Source organism: Stegostoma tigrinum, chromosome 14 (genome assembly GCF_030684315.1).
Source record: "Stegostoma tigrinum isolate sSteTig4 chromosome 14, sSteTig4.hap1, whole genome shotgun sequence".
NCBI classification, from domain to species: Eukaryota; Metazoa; Chordata; class Chondrichthyes; order Orectolobiformes; family Stegostomatidae; genus Stegostoma; species Stegostoma tigrinum.
This window is the reverse complement of record NC_081367.1, coordinates 53710147-53723029: the sequence shown is the minus strand read 5'-3', so window position 1 is coordinate 53723029 and position 12883 is coordinate 53710147. Positions and strand designations below refer to the sequence as shown.

The 12883-nt window shown below is 44.2% G+C and overlaps 1 protein-coding gene across 2 annotated transcripts in view; it reads left to right on the top strand.

Annotated features, from left to right (window-relative positions):
* Positions 1–4478: 4478 nt before the first annotated feature.
* The window catches only part of LOC125457950 (myoneurin), a 40675-nt gene continuing 32270 nt past the window's right edge, over positions 4479–12883 (top strand). Inside the window, exons 1-2 of one of the 2 annotated variants that reach the window (XM_048542771.2) lie at positions 4479–4542; positions 6298–6597. In XM_048542771.2, the coding sequence (XP_048398728.2) occupies positions 6329–6597 (269 nt within the window). In that variant the 5' untranslated portion in view covers positions 4479–4542; positions 6298–6328. The other variant, XM_048542772.2, reaches the window with a different exon arrangement.

Sequence of the window (12883 nt, the reverse complement as noted above, 5' to 3'; positions counted from 1 at the left end):
CTGACATCCTTGACTCTGACACCAGAGAGGCTACATACCATCCTGGATGCCGCAGAATACCTGTCTGATACCTTGACTATGTAATCCCCATCATTGTTGCCCCTTCATTCTTCTTTCTCCCCCACTGTACAGCTGAGATGACGTTGGGAGGACCATGGACAGGGGCTGCACTCCCCCGAGAAACCATCACCTTCAATTTTTACAAAATAGAAAACAGATTGGCAAGCACTAGTTCCTGTTTTACTATGTCTGCCTGGCTGTTACCCATTCCATCTCCGCTTGTATACTTCTCAGCTGCAGTGTGACCGCCTCCCTATATATAACATTGGCTTCATGGATTGACTCCAGCTACCGTAAAGTTCTAAAAGCTGGCGCTCAAGCTTGTGCAGCTGGTGACAGTTCCTGCAGATGTGTTTCTCTGGGAGACACAGTACATGCATGTCTTCACACATACACATTCTCACCAATGACTTGCCACCCCATCACTCTGAAAACTATTTTTCGTCCTGAGAATAAATATAAGCTAACTATAAAATCATACTGGTAACAAACATACTTACATTCCCTTTGTTTTCCTTCGGTTTTACTTAACTATTTTTAGATTTGGACTTGAATTAATTTTACCTCCCTTTTTCAAATGTTCCTAGCTGAAATGTATTTGAATTCAGTCCTGACAATAACTTCTCACCAACCAAATACCGTATAGATTTCCTGACAAGTCACTTTTGGATTTTTCACTCAGTCTCCATTACACTATGCTCACAATGAAGCCACTCTTTGCCTTCTATAGGGTTAATCTTTCTGCCCCCTCTCTTGGCACTGTGTTCAAAATGCGCTATATCCTTTTATTTTGTAAGCTTACGTTGCACCGTCTAGTTAGTTTAAAGCCTTCTTTAAGTCCTAGTTGTTCACTTCATTGGGACACTGGTCCCAGCACAGGTTAAGTGAAGCCCTTCCAAATGGAAAACCTCCTGACTACCCTACCAGTTACGCCAGGGATCCATGAAATGAAACCATTCCTCCCATACCAATCTTTAAGCCACATATATTCCCTCTTGACTTTATTGCCTCTATGCTAGTTTGCCCATGGCACAGGTAGTAATCCTAAGTTATTGCTTTTGAGGTTCTACTTCTTGTTTTCTTTCTAGCTGTTCAAAATCTTCTAGCAGCACCCCTTTTACTATCCGATCAATCTTGTTAGGATCAATGTACATTATTGAAACAAGATCCTCCCCTCCTTCTCTGCAGAGATATCCATTTGTTTCCTCCATTCCTGAAGACTGTGCGCGTTTAAGTGGGTATTTCGTGGCATAAGCTTAATGTTTGCAATTGATGACTGTGTACAACCAATGATTATATCTATGTTGATTCTTTTTTTGTTTTGATAGTAAAACAATAATTGTCTATTAATAATTCACAATTGTTCTCAAACACTAGATCTCTTTGTCATGGCCACCGGAAATCAACATTCCTTTAAAACTGAGTTTTTCTAGTATTTCTCTGACAGTTTGAGATCTGATGTAACTGTTACAGTAACTGTCAGGGTAGCTCAGTGGTTAGCACTGCTGCCTCACAGCACCACGGACCTGGATTCAATTCCAGTATTGGGTAACTGTGTGTGGAGTTTGCACATTCTCCCTGTGTCTGCATGGGCTTCCTCCCACAGTGCAAAGATGTGCAGGTTGGGTGGATTGACCATGCTAAACCGCCCATAGTGGTCAAGGATGTGGAGATTAGGGGGATGTGTCTGGGTGGGATGCTCTGAGGGTCGTTGCGGACTTGTTGGGCTGAAGGGCTATTTCTACACCGTAGGTGTCTATGATCTACTTACCTTTCCCAAACGAAAACAATTGCTAATAAACAACACAAAAAGGTAACAAAAATGGCCACCACAAACTAGCATATCATTATTTGGCACCATACATAACCCATTATCAATGCTGTGTTTGGGGAAAATAAAAGTTACATTCCCAAAAAACATGAAAACTAATCTTCAAATGAAGGTGAGCAAGGGACAATGTTAATTCTAATGTCATGAGTGATTGTTTCCTGCCCACTGATTAAAAGGATTCCAAAAAAGTGATTGACAAAGCACAGATTGCCACTCCTGAAAAGTCTCTCAAAATGCTCAAAAGCAAAGGACATTGCTTGTCAGGTGAAGGTGCTCAACAGACAGCTTTCTCCTTCAGATGGAAAATGGAAGAGGAGAGAAGGGCTAAGACCTAAGAAAGAGCACCATATCACTTCAGCTTCAGATGATACTGCCTTCACAATTTTAATGGAACTGACAAACACCAAGATTCTTTGTCCTCTGGTATCAATGAACCATCCTCAATTGTCTTGGGTTGTATACCTAATTGTCTAATTAATGATAGTGTCATATCTAGACTTTCGCTTCTTAAGAAACAAATAAACTATCTGAAAATTCCTTAGGAATAATCAACTGCCTATATTAAATAATTCTAGTCACAAAGCCCCCAAATTCAAACACAACATACTCCTCAAGATCTAATCATCCAGTTATGCAGTCTTCTTCCAAGGTGGTTTGAAAATATTTATATCAGCTTTTCCTGGATATATCCTAGAAATTCCTTCACGTCTTAATCATTTTACTCTAACATGACTCATCCAATATCAATTGGGCTAAAGTCCTCCCCATAGCTCTTGTGAGTTTTCCCTTACAGATTTTCCCCTCTCCTCCACTACTTGGAGAACCATAGTGTATACCCAAGTGCCAGATCAAACTTATATTTCTCAACTCTGGGCAAATAGATTCTGACTTTGTCTTTTCTTTCAAATAGTATGTTTATCCTGATCAGTTACTGCTACTCCATCCCCCTTTTTTCTCCTTTTATATTTTTTCTGAATACATTATATTCTTGAATATTTCCACTAAGGGAATGAGAGGTGAGCTTTCAGGCGTGAAATTAGCTACAATTTCATCATACATTGGATTGTAGACATTTGGAACATTGGCTCTCCAGATTTAAGCATCTTCCTCCTGTCCTTATGTTTCCCTGTGTTTTAATAACAGGAATATTTGAGAAATTTTCCATTTTTGATAGATGCCAGTGTTGTAATCAGTTAGCTAGGAGCACTGTTTTGTCCACAGCATGAGTCTTCAGTTCTCCAGTTGGGAAGCTGTTGGACTTGATATTGATTCCTTCCCTGTGTTTTTGGCAGTTTGAGGCTCAGACAGAAATTATTGCATTGCCAGAAGACTGAGATTGTAAAGTAGTAGACATATGAAGTGTTTCTAGGGTCTTTCCAGGTACAGTTGCAGTTGTTTGGGTTATGAGAGTAAACTAGTTAGTAATACAAAAAAAATGCAAAATTTGTTTTAGACATGAGAAATAAGAGCATCAATGTGGACACTTGATTGCTGAAAATAACACTGGAGAAGTAGTAACAGGGAACAAAGAAATAGCAGAGGAACTGAATAGGTATTTGCATCAGTTTTCACAGTGGAAAATATCAGAATTACACTAGGGTTGGGGACAATGGTGAGCGTAGTGGTCACCACTCATGAAACGTTGTTGTGGAAATCGAAAGGTTTGAAAGTGGATTGATCACCCAGACCAGATCGACTACATCCCAGATTTCTGAAGAAGATTGTAATGGCATTGGTGGTTATCTTTCCAGAATAACTCGAGCTAGGGTGGCTCCCAGAGGACCGGAAAGTGGCTAATGTTACACCCCTGCTTAAGAAAGGAAGGAGTCCATCATTAAGGAAGAGATTGCAGAATCCTTGGATGTGCACGGTAACATAGGGCAGAGTCAGCACAGCTTCATCAAGGGGAAGTCACACCTGGCAAATCCATTAGAATGCTTTGAGGGAGTAATGATCAAATTGGATAAGGAGACTGGAGGTGAATGGGGTAATGTTTGAGGGTGGGGTATGTTTAGGAGTAAATTGGAAAGCATGTTAGTGAATTGAGTAGAGTTTGAGGGACAGCAGTGTTTTGGGGTGAATGAGGGGCATTTGGGAATCGTCAGTATTTGGTAAATGGAGGATTGCTTGGGGGTGGATGTGGGGTTGTTTGAGAGATGGGTGTGTTTGGGTTTGAGTGAGGGAAGTATTTGGGGAATGCCAGAGGCGTTTGAGGGTGAACATGGGGTTGGTTGAGAGGAGGAAGTGATGAAGGGTCAGAGGAATGTTTGAGGTATGAAGGTGTTCAGAGAATGGGTAGCGTTTGCAAATGAATGTTGGAGCGTGTAAGGGGGTAGAGGTGGATGGGGCTGGGGGCGAAAGATTCGGCAAGTTGTTCAGAGACACGGGGAGGGGTTTTGAAGAAGTGGTGAACGTAGCGGGTAGGAGTTATTTCAAAGCATCCTAACTCAAACAAACCGCTTAGTGACTGCGAGCAAATGACGCTGACACTCACTTGAGTCGGTAAGCAGAGACGGTGCAGGCTACTGGTTAAGGCGATCACCGAGGTAACGAGCCGTGGGAAGTGGATCCGGGTTATGACCCGTAGAGCACATGACCGGATGTGACGGCACCGGGATGGCGGCTGAGCGATTGGGAGAGAAAATTAACAGGTAAAAATAATAACAATAGTACATCAAGGAGGATGGGAGAAAGAGAAAGAAGGAAAGAGGAGGTAATCGGAGCAAGGTGGAGAGAGAGAGAGAGACGGACAGATGGGGGAAGGCGAGCGAGATAAGATTACGGAGATGGTAAAAATAGGACTGAGTCAGCACGGGGAGGGATGCCTGACAAATCAGTTAGAACTCTTCGAGAAGGTAACGAGCAAGTTAGACTAGGGAGAGCCGGTGGGCGTGATCTATTTGGATTTCCAGAAGGTCTTTGACAAGCTGCTGCACAGGAGGTTGCTGACCAAGATAAGAGCCCATGGTGTTAGTGGGCATGGTACTGGTATCAGTAGAGGATTGGCTGACTGTTAGATGACGGAGAGTGGGGATAAAGGGGGTCTTTTTCAGGATGACAACTGGGTAACGCCTGGAGTTCCGCAGGACCCAGTGTTGGGACCATAACTATCCACGTTATACATTAAAGACCCAGACAAAAGAATTGAGGGTGTTGTTGCTATGTTTGTAGACGACACGCAAAGCTAGGTGGAGGGACAGGTAGTGCTGAGAAAGTGGGAGGTTGCGGAGGAATTGGACATGTCAGGCAAATGGGCAAAGAAGTGGCAAATGGAATTCAATGTGTGAAGTTGTGAGCTTGTGCACTTTGGTAGAAAGATCAGTGGTGTAGACCATTTTCTAAGTGTGGAGAGGCTTTGAAAATCCAAAGCACAAAAGGATTTGGGAGTCCTAGTTCAGGATTCTCTTAAGGGTAATATGCAAGTTGAGCTGGCAGTTAGGAAAGCAAGTGTATTCAATTTGAAAGGGCTGGAGTACAACATCATGGATGTATTGCTGAGGCTGTATAAGGCTGTGGTCAGATTGCCTTTGGAATATTGTGAGCTGTTTTGGCCCTGTCTGCGAGGAAGGATGTGCTGGCCTTGGGGAACGTTTACAAGAATGACCCTGGGATGAAGGGCTTGTCATATAAGGGGCATTGAGGACCCTGGGTCTGTAGTCAATCGAATTTAGGAAGATGAGGGAGGATCTGATTGGAACTTTCAGAATATTGAGAGGCCTGGATAGAGGGGACACAAAGAAGGAGATAGCAAGAACTGCAGATGTTCTGTCCTTGGGCAGTTGTTTGTGTGGACTTTGCACATGTAGACGTGAAGATGATGTTTCCAAGAGTAGGAGATGCTAGGACACAAAGGCACAGTCTCAAAGTGAAGGGACGACCCTATGAACTAAGATGAAGAATTTTTTTCAGCCAGAGGGTGGTGAATCTGTGGAACTCATTGCTACACAGGTCTGTGGAGACAAGTCATTGGGTGTATGTAAGACAGAGATAAATTGGTTCTTGGTTAGTCAGGGGATCAAGGGTTACAGGGAAAAGGCAGGAGAGTGGGATTGGAAAACATATCACCCATGATCGAATGGCACAGCAGACTTGATAATGAAATGGCCTAATTCTCTCCTATATTTTATGGTCTCATGAAGAGGTAGAGAGAGACAGAGACACGGGGGGTGGTGGTGATGAGAGAGAGAGACAGCAATGAGGAAGGGAAGAGAATGGCTGAGTGGGGGGGTGGGGAAGAGAGAGAGAGAGAGAAAACACAGGGTGGGGGGGGGTCACAGGTGATGGAGGAAGAGAGTTGGGGAAAATGTAAGGGCTTGGTGATTGAATTGTCAGCTGAATCTTAACTGAGTCTGATTACTGATGACTTTTGATTTCCTTTACTAATGTCTTATTGCAATGATTTTCAGCTGAGAGCTGACCAACATCATTGGCCACAGAATGCAGCAGGTTCATCACTGCAAGCAACTCCTTGACCAGCTCCAACAGCAGCGCCTCGATGGCTTTTTGTGTGACTGTACTGTTGTCATTGGCCAGTTGCAGTTCCGAGCCCACCGAAATGTTTTAGCTGCATTCAGCGACTATTTCCGATCTGTTTACGGGCTCAGTCTGGACAATAATGTTGTGTTCCTTGATCCCAACCATGTCAGCTCTGATGGGTTTCAAAAAATCTTGGATTTTGTATACACTGGAAACATTAATATTGATGGGTGAGAATTTGTCTTTCTGTTAAATTGTCAGCTGTAGGCAGATTTACTCACTCAGTTTCAGACAAACAGTGATGGAATACAAGTTATTACCTGCCACTTCAGCACTGCACTCTTTAGTAACCAACTGCCCCTTCCCAGACCCATTTCACCCCACTGTCAGGAACAATTTGCCTCCCTCCAACCCAGCAGCGGCCCTCATTTTCAGTGGCAGCAGCGTGAGCCAGAGTGCCAACAGGAAGGTAAGTGAGGTAATATATTTGGGCGGTTGCTTCACCTGAAACATTACTTAAGTAGTGTCTATGACCCATCCTCCTCCTCCCACCAACAAAAGGATCTGAGCGCTGATTTGGTAAGATTATTATTTTTTTTTCTTTTTCAATAGTCTATGTGTGAATTTAGAACAGAGGAATGGGTGCCAGGGCAGTTGCATGTTCCTCCTGTAGAATGTGAGAGGTAAGGGTCACGACTAGTGACCCCACTGACTTCATCTGTGGGAATTGCACCCAACTCCAGCTCCTCGGGAACCGCGTTAGGGAACTGGAGCTGGAGCTGGATGAACTTCGGAGCATTCTGGAGGCTAAGGGGATGATTGATAGGAGTTACAGCGAGGTAGTCACACCTCCGGTACAGGAAAAAGGTAGATGGATTTCAGTCAGAGGATAGAAAGGGAACAGGCAGACAGTGCAGGGATCCCCTGTGGCTGTTCCCCTCAATAACAAGTGTACCATTTGGGATACTGTTGTGGGGGGAGTGACTTACCAGGGGTAAGCCATGGGGTGCAGGTCTCTGGCACAGAGTCTGGCCCTGTTGCTCAGAAGGGAATGGGGGAGAGGAGGAGAGCATTAGTTATTGAGGACTCTATAGTTAGGAGGACATATAGAAAATTTTGTGGGAACGAGAAAGACTCGCGGTTGGTATGTTGCCTCCCAGGTGCCAGGGTCCGTGACGTCTCGGATCGTGTTTTTGGGATCCTTAAGGGGGATTGGGAGCAGCCCCAAGTTGTGGTCCACATAGGCACCAACGACATAGGTAGGAAAAGGGTTGGGGATGTGAGGCAGAAATTCAGGGGGCTAGGGTGGAAGCTTAGAGCTAGAACAAACAGAATTGTTATCTGCACCACGTGCTAGCGAGGTGAGGAATAGGGAGTGAGAGCAGTTGAACACATGGCTGCAGGGATGGTGCAGGTGGGAGGGATTCAGATACCTGGATAATTGGGGCTTCTTGTGGGGTAGGTGGGACCTCTAGAAAAGGTATGGTCTACACCTGAACCAGAGGGATACCAATATCCTGGGGAGGAAATTTGCTAATGCTGTTCGGGAGGGTTTAAAGTAATTCAGCAGAGGGGTGGGAACCTGAATTGTAGTTCCAGTGTCCAGGAGGTTGAGAGTAATGAAGTCATAAATAAGCTTTCAAGGTCACTGGAGTGTACCAGCAGGCAGGAAGGTGGTTTGAAGTGCGTCTACTTCAACGCCAGGAGCATCTGGAATAAGGTGGGTGAACTTGCAGCATGGATTGGTACCTGGGACTTCGATGTTGTGGCCGTCTCGGAGACAGGGATAGAGCAGGGACAGGAGTGGTTGTTGCAGGCTCTGGGGCTTAGATGTTTCGGTAAGATCAGGGAAGGTGGTAAAAGAGGGGGAGGTGTGGCATTATTCGTCAAGGACAGTATTACGGTGGCAGAATGGACGTTTGATGAGGACTCTTCTGCTGAGGTTAGAAACAGGAAAGGAGAGGTCACCCTGTTGGGAGTTTTCTGTAAGCCTCTGAAAATTTCCAGAGATGTAGAGGAAAGGATTGCCAAGATGATTCTGGAAAGGAGCGAAGGTAACAGGGTAGTTGTTATGGGGTCTTTAACTTACCAAATATTGATGGAAATGCTATAGGTTGAGTACGTTAGATGCGTCAGTTTTTGTCCAATGTGTGCAGGAGGGTTTCCTGACACAGTATGTAGATAGGCCAGCAAGAGGTGAGGCCACTTTGGATTTGGTTCTGGTTACTGAGCCAGGCCAGGTGTTAGATTTGGAGGTATGTGTGCTCTTCGGTGATAGTGACCACAGTTCGGTTACGTTAACTTTAGCGATGGAAAGGGATAGGTATATACTGCAGAGCAAGAGTTATAGCTGGGGGGAACGGCAATTAAGCATGATTTAGGATGCATAGGATAGAGAAGGAAACTGCAGGGGTTGAGCACAAATGAAATGTAGAGCTTGTTCAAGGAACAGCTAATGTGTGTCCTTGATAAGCATGTCCCTTTCAGGCAGGGAGGAAGTTGTCAAGTGAGGGAACCGTGGTTTACTAAAGAAATTGAAACTCTCTTGTCAAGAGGAAAAGGGAAGCTTATGTAAAGATGAGGCGTGAAGGCTCAGGGCGCTTGAGCATTACAAGTTAGCCAGGAAGGCACTGAAGAGAGAGCTATGAAGAGCCAGGAGGGGACATGAGAAGTCTTTGGCAGGTAGGATCAAGGAAAACCCTAAAGCTTTCTCTAGGTATGTCAAGAACAAAAGAATGACTAGAGTAAGATTAACCCCAATGAAGGACAGTAGTGGGAAGCAGTGGTTCCTTCACTTGACCACTTCCTCCCTGCCTGAAAGGGACATGCTTATCAAGGACACACATTAGCTGTTCCTTGAACAAGCTCTACATTTCATTTGTGCCCAACCCCTGCAGTTTCCTAATGAATAAATCCTAACTGAAAATTTTTCATTAGTAATCGCTCAGGAAAAAGACAATGTTGTCGAGGAGAATACTGAGAGGCAGGCAATTAGACTAGACGGGATTGAGGTTCATAAGGAGGAGGTGTTAACAATTCTGGAAAATGTGAAAATAGCTAAGTCCCCTGGGCCGGATGGGATGTATCCTAGGATTCTCTGCGATGCTAGGGACGTGATTGCAGAGCCTTTGTCTTTGATCTTTATGTCGTCATTGTCTTCAGGAATAGTGCCAGAAGACTGGAGGATAACAAATGTTGTCCTCTTGCTCAAGAAGGGGAGGAGGGAGAATCCTGGTAATTACAGACCAGTGAGCCTTACTTTGGTTGTGGGTAAAGTGTTGGAAAGGATTATAAGAGATGGGATTTGTAATCATCTAGAAAGGGATAATTTGATTAGGGATAGTCAACACGGTTTTGTGAAGGGTAGGTCATGCTTCACAAACCTTATTGAGTTCTTTGAGAAGGTGACCATAAGACATAGGAGTGTAAGTAAGGCCATTCGGCCCATCGAGTCCACTCCACCATTTAAATCATGGCTGATGGGCATTTCAACTCCACTTCCCTGCACTCTCCCCATAGCCCATGATTCCTTGTGAGATCAAGAATTTATCAATCTCTGCCTTGAAGGCATTCAATGTCCCGGCCTCCACTGCATTCTGTGGCAATGAATTCCACAGGCCCACCACTCTCTGGCTAAAGAAATGTCTCCTCATTTCAGTTTAAAATTTACCTCCTCTAATTCTAAGGCTGTGCCCACAGGTCCTACTCTCCCCGCCTAACAGAAACAACTTCCCAGCGTCCACCCTTTCTAAGCCATATGTTATATTGTAAGTTTCTATTAGATCTCCCCTCAACTTTCTGTACTCTAATGAATACAATCCCAGGATCCTTAGCCATTCAACGTACGTTAAACCTACCATTCCAGGGATCATCCATGTGAATCTCCTCTGGACACGCTCCAGTGCCAGTATGTCCTTCCTGAGGTGTGGAGCCCAAAATTGGACACAGTATTCTAAATGGGGCCTAACTAGACCAAACAGGTAGATGAGGGTAAAGCGGTTAATGTGGTGTATATGGTTTTCAGTAAAGCGTTTGATAAAGTTCTCCACAGTAAGCTATTGCATATCATAGGGAGTCATGAGATTGAGGGTGATTTAGCGGTTTGGATCAAAAATTGGCTAGTTGGAAGAAGACAGAGGGTGGTGGTTGATGGGAAATGTTCATCTTGGAGTTCAGTTACTAGCGGTGTACCGCAAGGATCTGTTTTGAGGCCACTGCTGTTGGTCATTTTTATAAATGATATAGATGAGGGCGTAGAAGGATGGGTTAGTAAATTTGCAGATAACACTAAAGTCGGTGGAGTTGTGGATAGTGTGAAAGGATATTGCAGTTTACAGAGGGACATAGATAAGCTGCAGAGATGGGCTGAGAGGTGGCAAATGGAGTTTAATGCAGAAAAATGTGAGGTGATTCACTTTGGAAGGAGTAACAGGAATACAGAGTACTGGACTAATGGTAAGATTCTTGGTAGTGTGGATAAGCAGAGAGACCTCGGTGTCCATGTACATAGATCCCTGAAAGTTGCCACCCAGGTTGATAGGGTTGTTAAGAAGGCGTACAGTGTGTTAGGTTTTATTGGTAGAGGGATTGAGTTTCAGAGTCATGAGGTCATGTTGCAGCTATACAAAACTTTGGTGCAGCCACCCGTGGAGTATTGCATACAGTTCTGGTCGCCGCATTATAGGAAGGATGTGGAAGCATTGGAAAAGGTACAGAGGAGATTCACCAGGATGTTGCCCGAAATGGAGGGAAGGTCTTATGAGGAAAAGCTGATGGACAGAGGCTGTTCTCGTTAGAGAGAAGGAGGTTAAGAGATGACCTAATAGAGACATACAAGATGATCAGAGGATTAGGTAGGGTGGACAGTGAGAGCCTTTTTCCTCAGGTGGAGATGGCTAGCACGAGGGGACGTAGCTTCAAATTGAGGGGTGATAGATATGGGACAGATGTCAGAGGTAGGTTCTTTACTCAGAGAGTAGTAAGGAAATGGAATGCCCAGTTTGCAACAGTAGTAGACCTGCCAAATTTAAGGGCATTTAAATGGTCATTGGATAAACATATGGATAAAAATGGAATAGTGTAGGTTAGATGGGCTTCAGTTTGGTTTCACAGGTCGACGCAACATCAGGGGCCAAAGGGCCTGGACTGTGCTGTAGTGTTCTATGTTCTATCATTCCTTCATCCCAGTCTGACCCAGTTCACTGCTGTTCCAGTCCCAAGGGTCTTAGAGAAAGAGGATCTCAGTTCCATGTTTTGTTAACCTGCTTCTGCTAGAAAACAAAGCAAAGCGGAGGTCAGTTACATGTCAAAATTTGACATCAGTCTCCAGCTAACATCCAAACAGGTCTTTAATAGATCAAGGCATATCCAAGTCTGGTGAAGAGAGTGTGGGATGTGGTTTCCCATCTTGGCTGTGGGGTGATTATTCCTGGAGATTTGGAGAAATTGTTGGAATGTTGAACCTGAAGATTTTCAATTGGTTAAATGAGCCAGGTCATTCCGGACTTAATTGTTGGTCCACTATTTCAACTAATAGCTCCCTGAATGATGTCGGTCTTCGTACACGCATGAAAACAGCTGGTGAGTGTTCATTCATCAGTTTAGAAACAGGAGATCATTTCTCTGCTTGAGCCTATGCTTCACGTTTGGTGTAATTATGGCTGATCTGTGACCTGACTCCATGTACCCATATTTCTTGCATCCTTATTATCTTGCCTTAAAATTTTAAATGAGATTGACAAGCTTAACAATTATTCTAAGCATCAGTTGCTGTTTATGTAAAAGAGCTCAACTACCACTGCTGTGTCACCTCTCATGCAGCAGTTGCTTAATCAGAACAGTAATTTGCCCTCAATTCTATTAACTTCAGCTTTAGCTGACAGACTCTTACGAAGATATCTTCTAGAAGTCCATTGAAGTAATTCGCATAGATACTTCCCGATCTAATATGTTAGCCAGCTTTTTATAAACATTGTCATATTCTCGGGTAATGTCTACTGTTTACATAGCCGCACTGGCCATACTTCATAGGAGCAAAAGTAATCATTTGGTCCACCAAGACTGCTCCAACATTCATGAGACTATGGCTAATTTGGTAACCCTTAACTCTACTTCCCTGCCTTACCCCCATAACTGTGTCTGCCTGGTTTCTCAGGTTTCCTCCCACAGTCCAAAAATGTGTAGCTCAGATGGATTGGCCATGCTAAATTGCCCATAATGTCCAGAGATGTGCAGAGTTACAGGGATAGGGTAGGGGGGTCAGTGTGGACTCGATGGGCCAAATAGCCTCCTTCCCTCCTGTAGGGATTCTGTGCTAACCCTTGATTCCCTTAATGGTTAAAGCTTGTGTATCCCAGCCTTAAATATTGTTAACAACTCAGCCTCTACAGTAAAGAATTTCACAGATTCACTACTTCCTGAAAGAAAAAAAATCTTTATCAATGTGTTACGTGGGTGACCCTGACTCTGAGGTTACATCCTTTGGTCCTAGACTTTTGCACAAGGGGAAACAACCTC